The sequence below is a fragment of the Xenopus laevis genome, chromosome 7L (assembly GCF_017654675.1).
Source record: "Xenopus laevis strain J_2021 chromosome 7L, Xenopus_laevis_v10.1, whole genome shotgun sequence".
Classification (NCBI taxonomy): domain Eukaryota; kingdom Metazoa; phylum Chordata; class Amphibia; order Anura; family Pipidae; genus Xenopus; species Xenopus laevis.
The window spans coordinates 136,645,995-136,664,689 of record NC_054383.1 but is presented as its reverse complement, the minus strand read 5'-3'; the positions used below and the strand labels follow the sequence as shown (position 1 = coordinate 136,664,689).

The window sequence follows — 18,695 nt, the reverse complement described above, 5'->3', positions numbered from 1 at the left end:
GCCCTACCACCGCCTGTCAGTTGGAAACCACACAATCTGCCAGTTCTGCCCAAAGACAGATCATAATCTTCCAACCCCAAGAGTTGAGTTTAATATATAGGAACAGAATTTGGGGAGAATTTTCTCTCTCCCTCCCAGAAAACAAGCCTTTTTACATGAGAAAACAGCGGAGAGGGATTGTGGCGTCATTCCCTGCTGGGAGAGATTTGTGCTCCCTACATAAATGCCCAGTCTGTCCCCACACTCTATTCTCCCCCCGACCCCAGCTGCAACAGCTGCTGTCTCTTGCGGGCAACCATAGGGTTAAAAACATGGTACTCACCTTGGCAGGCAGTGGCAGTGGGTCGCAAACATGAATACGAGAGAAAAGAGTTGGAGAAAAAAGAAAGAAAGAAAGAAAGAAAGAAAGAAAGAAAGAAAGAAAGAAAGAAAGAAAGAAAGAAAGAAAGAAAGAAAAAGAAAAGTTTGCAGAGAAATTAGTGGAACATTATCAGAATTATCAGAATATGGGCTCATACTCCCTAAGCATTTCCAGCTCCGATTCCTTTAACAATAAATAAAAAAATAATTCCCAGTAAAAGAAAAAAAAAACAACAGTTAATGAGGAATCGCGGTTGCAGCAACCGGAAAATCTCGTTATTGAGGAGATTCTCCCTTCCACATGGAAAGTCTGTTCTATAGAAATAAACCCAAATACAAAGAATCAGCCTAGTTGTGTAAATATTCTATTTAATAAAAATTTTTTTAAAAAAAAACAACTATGGACTAAACATGGAATAACTGCGGGTCCCTTTACTCGTCTGCTGTGTTTCTGTTTGCCCGGTGCAAGTTCGGAGCTACCAAACATATTTCCCCCCTGGTCCCTGTGTGAGAAGGAGGCAAAGTGCAGAATGAGGGGAGCCAGACCCTCCCCAGCCCAAGTCTTGTCACTTCTTGTTGCTATTGGTCCAGCGGCCCCAGCACATTGGCCCCTTCCCTCTTCATGAATAAAAGAGGCAAGAGAAAGCCTATGAATGATCACAAACTCTCCTCCTACACAAAGTTGGGCACTTAAACAACTTCCAAACCTCTCAGCTGATCAGACTTGATCCCCTCATCCCACCCCCAGAAAACCACAGCAAATCCATCAGTTACAAGATACAAAGTGGCAGAAGGGAAGGATCTGGTCCTTGGGTCGCACTTGAGCATCTTTCTTGCTTCTCCTGCTGACCACGCAGAAGGTTTCTCATACCAACTTGTGAGGACTCTTCTAGGCTCCCTTTGTTGATCCAAACAGAACCTTCTCCTGGTTTAAGAGTTGGAGGCAGCACAGACTGAGGAAGGCAGTTTCTTTGTGATTTGCCCCCTCCTTCTTTGGGTTTTGTTGAGTTGCACCAAGAGTAGGTGTCTTGTTCTTCTTCTACTGCCCAGTTGGGTGTGATGGCTGCTCTGCCCGGTACCATACCAAGGATGATGCGACCTGCCCCAGGACAGAACTATCCTCGCACCGGATTCCCTTTGGAAGGTAGGTCTTTGTTTGTCCCAATATTCCCAAATATTTCTAACAAATCTAGAACAAATCCATTGATCCAACACACCTACACTAGGAGACCATCAGGCAACCTGTTAGCAATATATACACAACTTTTCTAAACTATTGTTCCAATTTGGGAATCTTTTTGGGCTGTTTTTACATTCTTGTCATTTTTTTTTTTTAACAAGGCAGCTGCTGTGTCCGAGCTCAGTTCACATTACACTGCCGGCAATTATTTTACAAGTATGGGAACTGGTGTGAGGAATGTCAGACTGGGGGTTATTGTGTCGGGGCAGATTATTTCTCTGCAGTCCGAACAAATTTTACCTGCATCAGCCTGGGACTTTGTAATGAGGGAGCGGAGAATTGTAAAGGCTAAATTAAGAGCTAATTAGGAGGCTCGTGCAGATGTTACTTTTTTTTTCTCCCTCTCTGTCCCTATAATCCTGGCTGAGTTGTTTTTGTAATGTATTTATTTTTCAGCCCCCCTTGAATGCGATGTGGGGTTTTTTTGCGCAGATTAAGCAACTGAGCGCACGCATTGATTAAATCTCCCCTTCATACAATCCGTGTTCAAGTGGCAGGGGAAAAAGCGAGGAGAAACACGAAAACAGTAAAACACACAAGCTGGGGGGATTTAGTCAAGTACTTTTGTGTAGCAAATGAAAGTAAAACAGACTGCAAAGCGATGGCTCAAGGGATTACAGCGATATTTGCTCAACATGACTGGGAATAATGAAGTGGCATCTCGCCTGGGTTTTGGGCGCCTCTTGAATAGCAAATTGGTCCCCTAAAGTGGTCTCTGGCCGTAATGATGGTTCCAGAGTGGGCAGAACAGGCAGAGAAGTGAATTAGCGGCGCCTGATTGTAAATTAAAATCTGTCAGATTCCCCTCTTCTGCCTTGTCTCTGCCACCCCCCAATCTGCCTGCACCCCCACTCTCTTTCTCTTACATTATGCAGCGACTCTGTCCCTTCCCAAGACTGGAAAATTGCACTAATCTGTTAGATCTATATTACACGATATTAAACAAATTGGAGATATCGCTGGCGGATTAGCGACCACGTCGCCTCCCCGATAACACAGGCAGAAAATCGTATAGACACTGGGACATGCCATTAACCCTGTAACCCCAGGCCAGAGGGAAGGCAGTAGGAATGGGTGCCAATCTGAGGGGGGACAGGTATTTGTTCTATTTGTTATGGGCACCTTTTGGTACTTTCTGGTTCCAAAATGTAACTTATAGTTATATACACAGTAATTAGTTATAATTAGTGATAATAATGATACTGAGGAAACAACTGGAACAGCACCCGTGCCAACCAAATCCTACCCCTAGTTTTATTGGGATATTCAGTGAGGCTGGAAAAAAGCTACTGGTGATTGCTTGTACTGGGATCCAATTATTAGTATTATTATTATATTATTCTAAAAATTACTACTAAACTATTCTCCCCCATATGTCAGTTCTTAACCAGTTGAAATTGGAATGTACAATAGGCTCATGGGAAAGTATTTGGGGGGAAAAGCCTAATAAGAGATTATTTTTGGAGAAGGAGTCCATTTTGAACAAAATGATCACTTACATAATATGCTGGGAGAAGAATTAAGGGGGAATATTTTGGGACAGGTAGGCAAGTCGATATTATTTAAGAAAAGGGTTAACGAGCAAATATTTTAGGGAAGGGGTTGAGGAGGCAATACTTTGGGAGAAGGGGATGTATAAAACAATATTATGGAAGAAGGGGCCTGATGGGAATGGGAGAGACAGATTGGTAGGGCAACATATTGGAAGAAAGGGGGTTGATGAAAGCCATATGTTGGGAAAAGGGGATGTCCAGGAGAAATGAGATTGATGAAGTACATTTTAGGACAATGAGGTTAATAAGGCAAAATGTTAGGAGGAGAAGAGGCTGATTGGGACATTATATTGGAATCGGAGGTTAATGAAATAATATTGATTGATGGGATGATATTTTGGGAGAATAGATTAGTGGGACAGTATTTTCAAAAGAATAGGTTGGGGTCCAGGTTGTTTGCTAAAAACATTATGTACAGTATCTTGTCCTTGACCCCCTATTTTGTGTGTTGTTCTCTCTCCCACAGTATCTACCCCCCTTGGACAGGGGCGAGTGAACCAGCTGGGAGGGGTATTTATTAATGGCAGGCCCCTGCCCAACCACATTCGTCATAAGATCGTGGAGATGGCCCATCATGGGATCCGACCCTGCGTCATTTCCCGCCAGCTAAGAGTTTCCCACGGGTGTGTGTCCAAAATCCTGTGCAGGTACCAGGAGACTGGATCCATCCGGCCTGGGGCCATCGGGGGCAGCAAACCCAGGGTGAGTCCATGGGGATGGGTGAACCTGAACCAGTACAGACTAATGACACTGGACCAAGGACAGCACTCGTAGGATTTAAGAATCAGCATACAAAATATATAGATGTACAAAAAAAGGTTTATTACTCTACATTTTTCACTCCAGATGAGTGTGAGACTGAAACGTTGAGTAATAAATCTTTTTTTTTTGTGTATTTTTATTTTTTGTATGCCGATTCTTTAATTCCTAGGATGCTGTCTTTAGTCCAGTATATAAATATATAGTATATGGGTCATTGCAGCGGCCTGTGGGGAGTAGAATTGGAACCATAATCTATCAATTAAAATGTCCCATTTGTTTGGATACTAAAGCAGGTGGCCACCCCGGATGTGGAGAAGAAGATTGAGGAATACAAGCGGGAAAACCCCGGAATGTTCAGTTGGGAGATTCGGGACCGGCTGCTCAAGGATGGCCACTGCGACCGTAGCTCTGTCCCCTCAGGTGAGCACAGGGCTGGGATGGGGATCTGCGGGTCACTGACTGACACTGACACTTTTACATGGGTTACGATTTTGTGGTTCTATATAAGTAGATCCTCCCAATAAAGCACATGACAGCTGATCCAGTTTGTAGGCGTAGGTTTTGTACAGGGACCATATGGATTATCCCAGTGTTATTAGCCCAGGTCCCAAGTTTAGGGATAGAAACACTTGGCTCATGATGTCTCTTGAGAATGTTCTGATTCAGCTTAACAGGAGCTGTGGCCCCTAGGAGCACTTACACAGGGCCAGTAGAATTTATCCTATAGCCAGATAGATTATTGAGAAGGAATTGAATGGAGAATGTTTGGGAATCAAGATCCATTCAAAGCAATGGGCACATCAGGGTGTGTGTGTGAGAGAGTAACACAATTTGTGACAGTTTCAATTTATACCCCATCTGGTCTCTTTCCATGTCTGAGGTTTAGTGAGTTCGATTAGCCGAGTCCTGAGAATCAAGTTTGGGAAGAAGGAGGAAGATGACGATTGTGACAAAAAGGAGGAAGATGGGGAGAAAAAGGCCAAGCACAGTATTGACGGAATCCTGGGGGACAAAGGTAGGCGACAGTGTGGACAGGGGGTTCATTGTGGGACTTTGTGTTATGTACTGGAATAAGAGTGCAGATAGTTGTTGTTGCACTTGGGTAGTATTTCTTCTTCTTTCATATATAATCTGCAGTGATGGGGGAATTTGTTCCGTTTCGCAAAACGGGCGAAAAATTTGCAACAATTCTGATGCCGACATCCATTTACTTGTCGCCGCGAATTGTCAGAATTTTCGCTGCAATTTTGTGAATTTATTTTGCCGCATCGAAACACGGAAATTCGCAGCCAATTCGCGCCTGGCGAATAAATTCGCCCACTGTGTTGAGGTCCTGGTACCGGTACTGACGGTTACTAATACTGATGATACTGATGGTAGAATTTCTTCTTCTAAATGGGCCAGACTAACAGGTGGGTGTTTGAATCAGTCACTATCAGTCAGTGAGAGATCCCCCCACAGACAAACACAGCCGTTCCATGTTCACTGAGCAGTAGCAGGAGAGTCAGAGGCACAGGGGTTGGGGTCCTATTGTATAATATACATCAGCTCAGGTTGGGCCCCAACTTCAGGCAGCAATGGGGGGGTAAATGTCATCAATAGTCACATAAAGCTCATGTCTTGGTGTAATGTATGGAGTGTACACGACCTGTTACTAGTTAATTAATAGTGGAAAAATATTTTGGATGAGATTTGCACAAGAGACAATCTAAGGACTGCGGGGATCATGTGTTTATGTGTCCAATGATAAGAAGCCCCGGGTCCTCGAATGTTGCTTTTGTGGGAGTCACTTGCCCCTCTGAATCAGAATGGATTTAGCAGTATCTGGGCCAGTGGATTGGGCCACTGAATGGAATGATAATTGTGCCTGGGTGCTGGTGAATAAGCAATGTAGAAGCATTTGCCTACCGTTTTTGAGTGCACCACACTCTGGTGTCCACCATCATTCCATTTAGATTTTTTCACTTTATTACAGAGTCCCAGTGTGCATCTATATACTAGAATGATATATATATATATGTACACAGTGCCTGGGTGCAAAAAGCTCAAACAAATGTATGCAGGCACAACAGAGGCTTGCAGGAATTAAAGGTGTTTTTTTGCCTTCATTTTATTTGTAAGTCCTGTGAATGCAAGCCTCTGTTGTGCCTATATATATATATATATATATATATATATATTTACACAAAAGCCATGAACAGCTTGTCAATTATATCCTTATAAACGATGAGTTCTGATGTCATCAGCTATAAATGGTGAGTTCTGATGTCATTTCTGTCACATGACTCACTTAAACGTGTGTATTATAATAAATAAAGTACCCCCAGTTGTAAAATATGAGGATATTAGAAGTTACCTTGGAGTTCCATGACCTGTATAAAAACACGAGGCCGAATAATATCCTTATATTTTACAAAAAGGGGGTACTTTATTCACTATATATACATCCTTGATAAAGGGCCGAAACGTTGGATACATGACTGATGACTCAATAAATTGATTGAAAAATAATTGATCCACTTTGAACATTATATATATATATATCCGTTTACAAGAATCCACATTCACAGGATTAAAATGTAAAACAATACTTTATTGCATTAGTCTTTAGTTCTGCCATAAAGCCATTTTTTTCCATTTTAAGCCCTGTGAGTGCGGATTGTTGGAAACGGACAGAGATTATTTGATGATTCTGCACCCAGACATATTAAATGGCTTTATCGAGAGCGCCGGTATCATGACAGTTTGGGTTTTATATATTTATATTTCAGAACAACCCTACTGAGCCATAAAGGTGAGATTTAAATCCTCAGACTGGGGGGGGGGCCTAACCAAACATTTGTCTAAGTGTGAGTCTGTAGCACAATGGGGTCTGCCCTGCTCAGAGACCCCCGCTCTTTCATCCTAAAGGAGAAGATGGTCAGACAAAAGGCTCTGGGGCTATTGAGGCATCGGAATGAAAGATCCTTCCCCATAAAAGCAAACATTAAATAAGTGTCACCCCTCCCTAAAGAAAATCCTAGAGGAGAGGGGCCTTGGTGTGTGTCATCCCCATTCAGACGAGTTACACAAAAGCAGGAGGGGAGGGATAAAATTGGGTAAATTATTCTAACCCCCTGCTGGGAGTCCGTTTTGTAATATTATCGGCCGGTCTGTGGGGAAAGCAAAGAGTTTGGGAATCCAGAGCCGCTCCTTCTCTCGCCTGATTGTTCTCTTCATGTCAACTCCTTTGTGTCTTTTCTCTTCCTCCTAAACTTTACTTTTTTAATTCTCCCCCTCAAACAAACGACCCACTTTTATCTGTAAAACACACATTGTTGCACCCGCTTTGGTTCCCATCCCAGTCCGCCTCGTCCCTTTCTCTTCTCTTAAGAAACATTTCGTTAAGAGACAGAGAAATTCGTTTTGTCACTTGGAAAAAAAAAACTCACTTTTACTTTCACGAGCGACAATTTGAGCATCTCGGGGAGAAAAAAGCTCATTATTGATTTTACTTATCGGCTCTATTATTATTATTATTATTTGTGGTTGTTAAAATGAATCCACCAAAAACAATATGAATTCATATCAATGATACTTTTGTGTAGAAAGATGAATGTTGGACGAGGAGAATTTAAAAACGAAAGTAATTTCAATTTCGTTTTTTGGGTTTGCATCGAACCCGTGTGTTTTTAGCAGCTGCTTGGAAAATGTTTTTGGGGCAAATATCTATATTATATGTTAGTAATAATAACAGTAATGAGCTGCACAAATGTATTTTTCATCTTCCCTGTTTTTTATAGATATAATATTACAAATGTATCTGTTCGTCGTTTAATTTCTCTTTCCGTAGTTTTGACGAAAATACATTTTTTTTCTAGTTATATTACAAATGTATCTGCTTGACGTTTAATTTCTCTTTTCGTAGTTTTGACAAAAAGACGTTTTTTTTCTAGTAATAATATTACAAATGTATCTGCTTGTCGATTAATTTCTTTTTACGTAGTTTTGCCGAAAATAAGGTTTTTTTCTAGTAATAATATTACAAATGTATCTGCTTGTCGATTAATTTCTCTTTACGTAGTTTTGCCGAAAATAAGGTTTTTTCTAGTTATAATATTACAAATGTATCTGTTCGTCGTTTAATTTCTGTTTTTGGAAGTTTTGCCGAAAAGATGTTTATTTTTTCTAGAAATAATATTAAAAATGTATCTGTTCGTCGTTTAATTTCCCTTTTCGTAGTTTTGACGAAAATATTTTTTTTTTCTAGAAATAATCTTATAAATGTATCTGTTTGTCGTTTAATTTCTCTTTTCGTAGTTTTGACGAAAATACGTTTTTTTTCTAGTAATAATATTAAAAATGTATCTGTTCGTCGTTTAATTTCCCTTTTTGGAAGTTTTGCCGAAAAGACGTTTATTTTTTCTAGAAATAATATTAAAAATGTATCTGTTCGTCGTTTAATTTCTCTTTAGGTAGTTTTGACGAAAATACGTTTTTTTTCTAGTAATAATATTACAAATGTATCTGTTCGTCGTTTAAATTCCCTTTTCGTAGTTTTGACGAAAATACATGTTTTTTCTAGTGATAATATTACAAATGTATCTGTTCGTCGTTTAATTTCTCTTTCCGTAGTTTTGAATCCATGATGTTGTACTTGTTCTTTTTCACAAATGATTTAAATTGCGGCAGGAATTATTTGTACTTTTACTCCATCGTAAATATTTGATTGAATGGATATATAATAATAATGGCTTTATGATTCTATTCTATTTATGTTCTGTTCTCCTGACAAATGCCTGAGCTCCTTATGGGGTGTCAGTGGGAGAAATGTATTTTAACAGAGAGGGTCGTGGCCGCTCCACATCAATGTGGCATTTATTAATGGGAATCGTTATTAATGGAAAGTGAGTCTGCTGAGTGGGGGGCTGTGTTGGAGAGGGGTGTTATTGCTGAGGGGCAGAGTCGCAAATGTATTTATCGCCTATCACCGCAGCCTCTGCGAGTTTCCAGCAGTTGAAGGGTTTTCAGGCAGATTAAATTTCCCCTTTATTTTCGACACTTTCATCTTTAAACGAGTCACTTTGGTTCGCCCAGGGGGTAGTAGGTTCGTTAAGCAGCCGCCGCTCCACCCCAGTAAATATCCACTTATTTATTTATTGCTAATTATCATTATTTATAGATTTCTTACACGCCCATTAGATGGGCTTGAATTTGAGCTTTTTAACCCTATCGGTTAATGTAGGGGGGCAGTGGTCACAGCAGCGGCGAAAGGGTTAATGAATTAAAGGAGGTTTGGGAACTGGAGCTTTTCCAGGAGAAAGTAGTATTATTAGGGTTATCGGAAAGCACATTCCTCGTACATTTGGATTAAGAAGGGGTAGAATGCGCTGACCTGAAGAGCTTGCAATCTATAACATGGCTTTGGCCTTGCACAGCAATTTAGAGATGAGTTGAAATCCAGGGCAGGGGGTCTATCTAGTGGCTTGATGGGCGCTCATATGCTCTTGGTTTGCTCTTAATCTGACGTTTAAAGGGACAGCAGAGCGGAGCAAATTGGGCAAGATCTGGTTTCAGAGAGGAGGCCGGGGGGGGCAAAGGTGAGGAAGGGGCCGCAGGAGGAGATGAGCGGTGGGTCGTCACATCTCAAGGTGGTAACAATTTAATTTGGCAGAAAGAGTCACTAATGCCGCTTTTAGCAGCGAAGGAAGTTGGTTTTTATTGTGCAGGGCAAATTAAATTAGGCTCTAGGGGTGAATGAATGAGCTGGAGGAGGAAGCCCCGACCCCCCCTCTGCAGAGCATCTCTATTTTAGCTTTCACACCTGCAATTACTGCAGGATCAGATGTATCAAACCCTAATTTATCAGCAAACAATCTGCACTCATTCAGCCATCAAGCCCCTATCCATGGACGGAGTCTGGAAGCACTTCATTAAATCAGCGGATTAGCTGGGCTTGCCAATGTAATCAAACACTAGCCACCTCGGGATTTGCTGCCTCCCATCACTTTAAATAATTGGGGGGACAGCAGCCGGCTAAGGGGGTGCCAGGCAATTCCACCATCTCCTTCCCATTTCTATTGAGCAGCACTCGGAGACCCCGGGAATGAGGGGCTTCAGTTCTCACTACACGGGGAGCTTACAAGTCACCTCAATAACAAAAAAGGCAAAAACAAACGAGTTGCAACAATAAACACAGATAACAATGACAAAGGCAAACATTGGCTTATGGGAAGCAGTAGCCGCGAGAAGTCTCTATACATTAACAAAATAGCAAATGTTTGTGAGATAAACTCTCCCTAAATCAAGTGTGACGGGAAGCAGAGGGGGACACAGGCTCATGGGGGGACAGGGGGGAGTGAGATAATATTCTGTGGGGGGGGGGGGTTATTAATAACACACATGCGCCTGTCTCCTCTTTATTATTTACACTCCTCTCATTATTAGTATTATTATTAGAGAAGAATTTGCTGCTGTTAAATTATTATTTTTATTAGAGAAGAATTTGCTGCTGTTAAATTATTATTTTTATTAGAGAAGAATTTGCTGCTGTTAAATTATTATTATTATTATTATTAGAGAAGAATTTGCTGCTGTTAAATTATTATTAGTATTATTATTAGAGAAGAATTTGCTGCTCTTAAATTATTATTTTTATTGTTATTAGAGAAGAATTTGCTGCTGTTAAATTATTATTATTATTATTATTATTAGAGAAGAATTTGCTGCTGTTAAATTATTATTATTATTATTATTATTATTAGAGAAGAATTTGCTGCTGTTAAATTATTATTTTTATTGTTATTAGAGAAGAATTTGCTGCTGTTAAATTATTATTTTTATTATTAGAGAAGAATTTACTGCTGTTAAATTATTAGTATTATAATTAGAGAAGAATATGCTGCTGTTAAATTATTATTATTATTATTATTATTACAGAACAATTTGCTGCTGTTAAATTATTATTATTATTATTATTATTATTATTATTAGAGAATATGCTGCTGTTAAATTATTATTATTATTAGAGAACAATTTGCTGCTGTTAAAATAAATCCACCAAAAACAATACGAATTAATATTAATGATACTTTTGGGTAGAAAGATGAATGTTGCTCATGTAAAGGAGGTAATTCAGGAGACTGCTCAGAATTTAAAATTAAATTAAATTCAAAGAAAATTGAAATTTCGTTTGATCTCAGACATTTGTTTGTTTTTCGCTTCGAACCTTTGTATTTATAGCAGCTGCTTGGACAATATCTATATTATTCGTTAGTAGTAATAATTGTCATTAAATGCACAAATATATTTGTCATCTTCCCCGTTTTTTCCTAGTGATAATATTACAAATGTATCTGTTCGTTCTTTCATTTATCTTTTCATAGTTTTAACTTTGTGAAGTTGTACTTCGCAAACGGTTTAAATTGCGGCGGGAATTATTTGTGCTTTTAGATCGTCGTAAATATTAAATAAAATAATTGATTTTTATTACATTTACATTCTGTTCTCCTGACAAATAAATGCCTGAGCTCCTTACGGGCTGTCAGAGGGAGAAATGTATTTTAACTGAGACACTGAGGTCCCTTCTATGGGCTTCCCATGTATATTTATCAGCACTCGGAGACCCCGGGAATGAGGGGCTTCAGTTCTCACTACACGGGGAGCTTACAAGTCACCTCAATAACAAAAAAGGCAAAAACAAACGAGTTGCAACAATAAACACAGATAACAATTACAAAGGCAAACATTGGCTTATGGGAAGCAGTAGCCGCGAGAAGTCTCTATACATTAACAAAATAGCAAATGTTTGTGAGATAAACTCTCCCTAAATCAAGTGTGACGGGAAGCAGAGGGGGACACAGGCTCATGGGGGGACAGGGGGGAGTGAGATAGGATTCTGTGGGGGGGGGGTTATTAATAACACACATGCGCCTGTCTCCTCTTTATTATTTACACTCCTCTCATTATGAGTATTATCATTATTATTATTAATATTAGTATTATTATATCTGCAGAAAAGTCTTGGGGTTGTTCTGATACATTAAGGTTCCTTTTGGAGGGCATTGCAGGGACTTTATTAATAACATTCTCTCTCCTTTTCATTATTTACACTCTCACTTCTGACATTATATTATTATTAATATTATTATTATTATTATTATTATTATTATATGGGCAGACAGGTCTTGGGGTTGTTCTGATACATTTAGGTTCCTTTTGGAGGGCATTGCAGGGAGTTTATTAATAACATTCTTCCCTTTGCGTGGCTAAATGTGATATTCACATGTGATGTAACAATTGTAGGGATGCACATTTGGATTCGGGGGAACCCCTGAATCCTTTAAAAAGGATTAAGGTGGCCATACAGGGGTCGATAAAAGCCCCTCGGGGCCCCCCGAGGGGCTTCCCCGATCAAGATCTGGCCGAAAGTCGGCCAGATCTCGATCGGATGGGACTAAAAATCCCGTTGGATCGCGGCCGTATCTGTTCATTGTGATCCAACCGCCCATTCCCATTCGTTAGGATCCAATCGTTCACGGTCGGATCAGCCTGATATTGCCCACCTCAAGGTGGGCATATCGGGGAGAGATCCGCTCGTTTGGCGACATCGCCAAAAGAGCGGATCTCTCCGTGTTTGGCCAGCTTTAGGCTGAATACCGAACCGAATCCGAATCCTAATTTGCATCTGCTAATTAGGGGCTGGAAGGGGAAAACATTTTTTAAAGTTTTGTAATTTCCCTCTCCACCCCTAATTTGGATATGCAAATTAGGATTCAAAATCCGAATCTGCTGAAAAAAGGCTGAATCGTGGCCGAATCCCGAACCAAATCCTAGATTCGGTGCATCCCTAAACAATTGGGCTAATAAAAAGATCATTTTGGGTTATTATTTTAAAAATGAAGCCTTCAGTAAAATGCCTTTGCACGGAGTAAATAAATCTCTGCGATGTATCAGATGCGAGGAGGAAGGCGTCGTCGTAGCGGTTGATTTTTCCATCTATTTGCTTCATTATCTGAGACTGTCGACGTATAGAGGAAAGCAATATGTATAGATAAATAAATACTTGCAGTTGCAGTTTATTTTATTTTTCCGAAGTAACCTGCTTTTTTATTTTTGTATTGATATAGGTTTCTTTAATTACAACACGTAGTACCTAATAATATTCTAAATGAATTATTATCTGCTTCCGCTGCAAAAGAATCATGAATAATTCTCTCCTGTTCTGCCGCTGTTTGTTCATTCGTCATTTATTGGCAAAGCTAAAAGCTATGGGGTCAGAATATTGGGGGGTCCCTGTTCTTCATTAAATCAGAATTTACATTGTGCTCTGATAATGTTTAACGAGAAATGTCAGCTTTTTTTTTTTTGCCTAGTCTACTACTAAATACACGGTCATTTTACTGTATTTATCTTTATTTCAGTTGAATGCATTGCGGGGTACACTGTTGGGAAGGGGGTACTGCTGGTATAAACTGGACCCGTTCTATTGATAACGCTGGGGAAGTGCAGTTCTCGGTGTCTATTTGGGATATAAATAAATATAAATACAGGTTTTTGCTGCTGAATGTGTCTGGGATGCTTTGATGTCAGTGAATGATGAGTCCAATGTGCCTCTAGAAGTCTCATCCCAAAGTGCCCGGGGCTGGTGTAAATCTAATTAGTAAAGTGCAGCCGAGGGACTACTAATACCCCCCTCCCCATACACCCTGAGCTGCTATTTATTTGCAGACCCCTAATCAGCCCCCCGGGAGACATAATACCATGTAGCCAAATGGGCTGTGTGTTTAGCCAAATAGCCGCTGACAGTTAAGTGCTGCTCTATGGGCCGTTTCCCCTCCATCATCTCTGGCTGTAAAAGTGTTAGAGCTCAGGGTAACAAGCTCAATTAACAGTTTACTGTGTGTGTGTGTGTAGGGATTTGCCTTAATATGCATAAAATCAGCAGGGGTAGTCGTAAAACACTTTCCAATGAAAAGCACGTAATTGTTAGTCAATGATTATTATTATTATTATTATTATTATTATTATTAACATGCATTTTTAGAGCACCAACATGAATGAATGAATATGCTTATACAAAGAAATCGCATGAATTACATACATATAATATACATAACAGCCAGTAGCGGTACAAAAGGAGACAAAGGCCCTGTGCAAAAGAGCTTACAATCTAAAGGGAAGGGAATCAAGATGTGCCTGTTTGTCTTTCTCTGCACTGATATATAGATGTACTAGTTGCTAGGATCAGCTAACTGTAAATCTTTCATCTAAAGCCTATTTAACAGCAGATGAGATTTCCACATGGGCGTTAAAAGGGTTAAAATGGCTCAACATTGAGTTAACTGTTAGTATGATGTAGAGAGGGATATCCTGAGACAATTTGTAATTGGTTTTCACTTTTTATTATTTGTGGGTTTTGAGTTATTTAGCTTTTTATTCAGTAGCTCTCCAGTTTGTAATTTCAGCCATCTGGTTGCTAGGGTCCAAATTCCCCTAGCAACCATACACTGATTTGAATAAGAGACTGGAATATGAATAGGAGAGGCCTGAATAGAAAGAGGAGTGATAAAAAGTAGCAAAAACATTACATTTGTAGCCTTACCGAGATATTTGTTTTTTAGATGGGGTCAGTGACCCCCCATTCGAAAGATAGAAAGTGTCAGCAGAAGAAGGCAAATCATTCAGAAACTATTAAAAAAGAAAAAAAAACGAAGGGCAGTTGAAAAGTTGTTTAGAATGAGCTATTTTATAACATACTATTTTATAACATACTAAAAGTTTTAAAGGTGAACCACCCCTTAAATGTCCCTGTGGCCAACTGTGCATCCATAATAACTTCATTTGTAGCCATGAAAGGGGTGGTTCACCTTTAAAACGTTTAGTATGTTATAGACGTGCTCAATCTAAGCAACTTTTCAACTGCCCTTCATTTTTATTTTTTATAGTTTCAGTTTTATAGTTTAAATTACTTGATTTCTTCTTCTGACTTGTTCCAGCTTTCAAATGGGGGTCACTGACCCCTGTACGGCTACAAATTAATTGTTACTTTTAGATTTGATTACTTATCGTTCTATTCCTGCCTCTGTTATTCACATTACAGTCTCTTATTCAAATCAGGGCATGGTTGCTAGGGTCATTTGGACCCTAGCAACCAGATGACTGAAATTGCAAACTAGAGTGCTGCTGAATAATAAGTCACCGGGTCAATGATCGATCATAGTAGGAGCTAGAGATGCACCGAATCCACTATTTTGGATTCACCCGAACCACCGAATCCTTCAAGAGAGATCTGACCGAATACCGAACTGAATCCAAATTAGGGGTAGGAAGGGGAAAACATTTTTACTTCCTTGTTTTGTGACATAAAGTCACACGATTTCCCTCCCCGCCCCTAATTTGCATATGCAAATTAGGATTCTGATTCAGTTTGGCCGGGCAGAAGGATTCGGCCGAATCTGAATCCTGCTAAAAATGGCCGAATCCCGAACCAAATCCTGGATTTGGTGCATCCCTAGTAGGGGCCCATGAAGACCACCTGTGTGTGTGACATGAGGTGTCAGTCCCTTATGTCAGTGTCATTTAGGGTCAGATTTATCAAAGGTCGAATTCCAAATTTAAAAAATTAATATTTATTATTGAAAAAAAAAGTTTTTTTTGCTGGTGAATAGTCCATATTCGTCTGAATTCTAATCATACGAATCGAAGTTCGATCGAATTCGAATAAAAGTTTTTCCCAAAAAACACTTTGATTTTTCAAGTTCCACCAACCAAGGTTCTAGGAGGTCCCCCGTAGGCTAAAACAGCAATTCGGCAGGTTTTCGATGGCGAATGGTCGAAATCTAATCTTTAAAGAGACAGTACATGATAAATTTAGATATTTTAATTTTCTAATTTTTTTCAAGTTTGAATCGAATTTGGACTATTCCCTAGTCAAGGTACAATCGGAATTCAGATTTTTTAAATACAAATTTTCACTTCGACCTTTGATAAATCTGCCCCTTAATGGACTACACATCCCACATTGTTCTATATATAGTGAATAAAGTAGCCCCTCTTGTAAAATATAAGGATATTATAAGTTACCGAGGAGTTTCATGACCATATAAAAACACGAGGCCGAAGGCCGAGTTATACAGGTCATGGAACTCCGAGGTTACTTCTAATATCCTCATATGTTACAACTGGGGGTACTTTATTTATTATAATACACAAGTTTCAGTGAGTCATGTGACAGAAATGACATCAGAACTCACCGTTTATAACTGATGACATCAGAACTCACCGTTTATAAGGATATAATTTACATGATATTCATGGCTTTTGTGTATTATATATATTTATATATATTATATATATATAATATAATTTATATATATATAGATATATATTTGCTAGTGTCCCTATAATGAAGTGTATAGCAGGGGGTTGCAGACATAGAGGGGAGCGCAGCAGAGGTGGAATGAGCTATTTACCAGTTAGAAATAAGCCTGGTTAAAGAGAGAGGCAGCGGTTGAAGAGATGAGGGTAGAACTTCAAACGAATCCATCTGGAGATTTAGGGAGAGTATTGGGAAGTTATTTAGATATTAATAACACATTTCCTCAGGCACCAGGATTGACTCACTACGCACTTTCCCTTCAAGCTATTTGACTTGTTACAATACAGCAGCCTGAAATGTTGGCCAGAGATAACAAATTCATCCGAGCCCCAGTCCTGCGACTGCATCATTGCATTAAACTGGGATTAACCTCTCCCCCCCCTCCAAATAGTTCCCCACCCCCACCTACACCCCCCCCCCATCACAAGCTTTCCTAATTTTCATAGGAATTTAAATGCCAGGATTTGAAATCCCATATAGCAATACCTGGGCAATTTGCACACTTACCCTTTAAAGTTCTTACCTTTGTGAGTCAGAAATAGAATGTGGCCCCTTTAAACCTGAATTCAATTGCAGCAGCCGCATCCTGCAACCTGATTGGCCTGTGGATTTGATTCCCACTCCTGCCTGATCCTTATTAGGGACTGGGCTGTTATGGGATTTATCTCGGCACAGGAGGACGAGGCTTTACTTTCTGCAGATAAGATGATTGGGCTTTTTAAGGAAAATCCTGCAGTTTAACCCCTGGATGCTCCGAGAAAAAGATACTTATGATGTCAGATATGGGGCCCTGTACCGCAGATATCTAAGCCCATGTGCAATCTACTGTCTTGCTCTTCTTCACTGTTGCAGTTGGTCTTGTTTAGCTTCCAAGTCCAGACAAATGTTGTTAGGGACTTCTATAATGTGACAACCCTTACAGTTAAAAACCCCTTCCTATGCTGTTGGTGAAATCTCCTTTCCTCCCCACCAATGAATCACTCATTCCCCCTCTCTTGGTAGTGAATCCCATAACCTGACTGTCCTTACAGTAAAGAACCCCGTCCTATGCTGATGGTGAGATCTCCTTTCCTCCCCACCAATGAATCACTCATTCCCCCTCTCTTGGTAGGGAATCCCATAACCTGACTGTCCTTACAATTAAAGAACCCCTTCCTATGCTGATGGTGAAATCTCCTTTCCTCCCCACCAATGAATCACTCATTCCCCCTCTCTTGGTAGGGAATCCCATAACCTGACTGTCCTTACAGTAAAGAACCCCTTCCTATGCTGATGGTGAGATCTCCTTTCCTCCCCACCAATGAATCACTCATTCCCCCTCTCTTGGTAGGGAATCCCATAACCTGACTGTCCTTACAGTAAAGAACCCCTTCCTATGCTGATGGTGAGATCTCCTTTCCTCCCCACCAATGAATCACTCATTCCCCCTCTCTTGGTAGAGAATCCCATAACCTGACTGCCCTTACAGTAAAGAACCCCTTCCTATGCTGATGGTGAGATCTCCTTTCCTCCCCACCAATGAATCACTCATTCCCCCTCTCTTGGTAGGGAATCCCATAACCTGACTGTCCTTACAGTAAAGAACCCCTTCCTATGCTGATGGTGAGATCTCCTTTCCTCCCCACCAATGAATCACTCATTCCCCCTCTCTTGGTAGGGAATCCCATAACCTGACTGCCCTTACAGTAAAGAACCCCTTCCTATGCTGATGGTGAGATCTCCTTTCCTCCCCACCAATGAATCACTCATTCCCCCTCTCTTGGTAGGGAATCCCATAACCTGACTGTCCTTACAGTAAAGAACCCCTTCCTATGCTGATGGTGAGATCTCCTTTCCTCCCCACCAATGAATCACTCATTCCCCCTCTCTTGGTAGAGAATCCCATAACCTGACTGCCCTTACAGTAAAGAACCCCTTCCTATGCTGATGGTGAGATCTCCTTTCCTCCCCACCAATGAATCACTCATTCCCCCTCTCTTGGTAGGGAATCCCATAACCTGACTGTCCTTACAGTAAAGAACCCCTTCCTATGCTGATGGTGAGATCTCCTTTCCTCCCCACCAATGAATCACTCATTCCCCCTCTCTTGGTAGGGAATCCCATAACCTGACTGCCCTTACAGTAAAGAACCCCTTCCTATGCTGATGGTGAGATCTCCTTTCCTCCCCACCAATGAATCACTCATTCCCCCTCTCTTGGTAGGGAATCCCATAACCTGACTGCCCTTACAGTAAAGAACCCCTTCCTATGCTGATGGCGACATCTCTTTTCCATCTCCGCCAATAAATCACATATTACTTTGGTAGTAAGTTCTATAGCTTACCTGCTCATTAAATTGTATTTATTTTCTCTACCTGGTATTTCTTTCCTTTGCTTCTAAATATCTTGCATCTGATTTATTTTACTCATTTGTTCCACATAA

At 40.2% G+C, this 18,695-nt stretch overlaps 1 protein-coding gene across 4 annotated transcripts in view; it reads left to right on the top strand.

Annotated features, from left to right (window-relative positions):
• The first annotated feature begins 404 nt into the window (after positions 1–404).
• Positions 405–18,695, top strand: part of pax7.L (paired box 7 L homeolog) — a 113,903-nt gene continuing 95,612 nt past the window's right edge. Inside the window, exons 1-4 of one of the 4 annotated variants that reach the window (XM_018224609.2) lie at positions 405–1,504; positions 3,620–3,855; positions 4,209–4,335; positions 4,802–4,930. In XM_018224609.2, the coding sequence (XP_018080098.1) occupies positions 1,420–1,504; positions 3,620–3,855; positions 4,209–4,335; positions 4,802–4,930 (577 nt within the window). In that variant the 5' untranslated portion in view covers positions 405–1,419. 4 annotated transcript variants of the gene reach the window in all.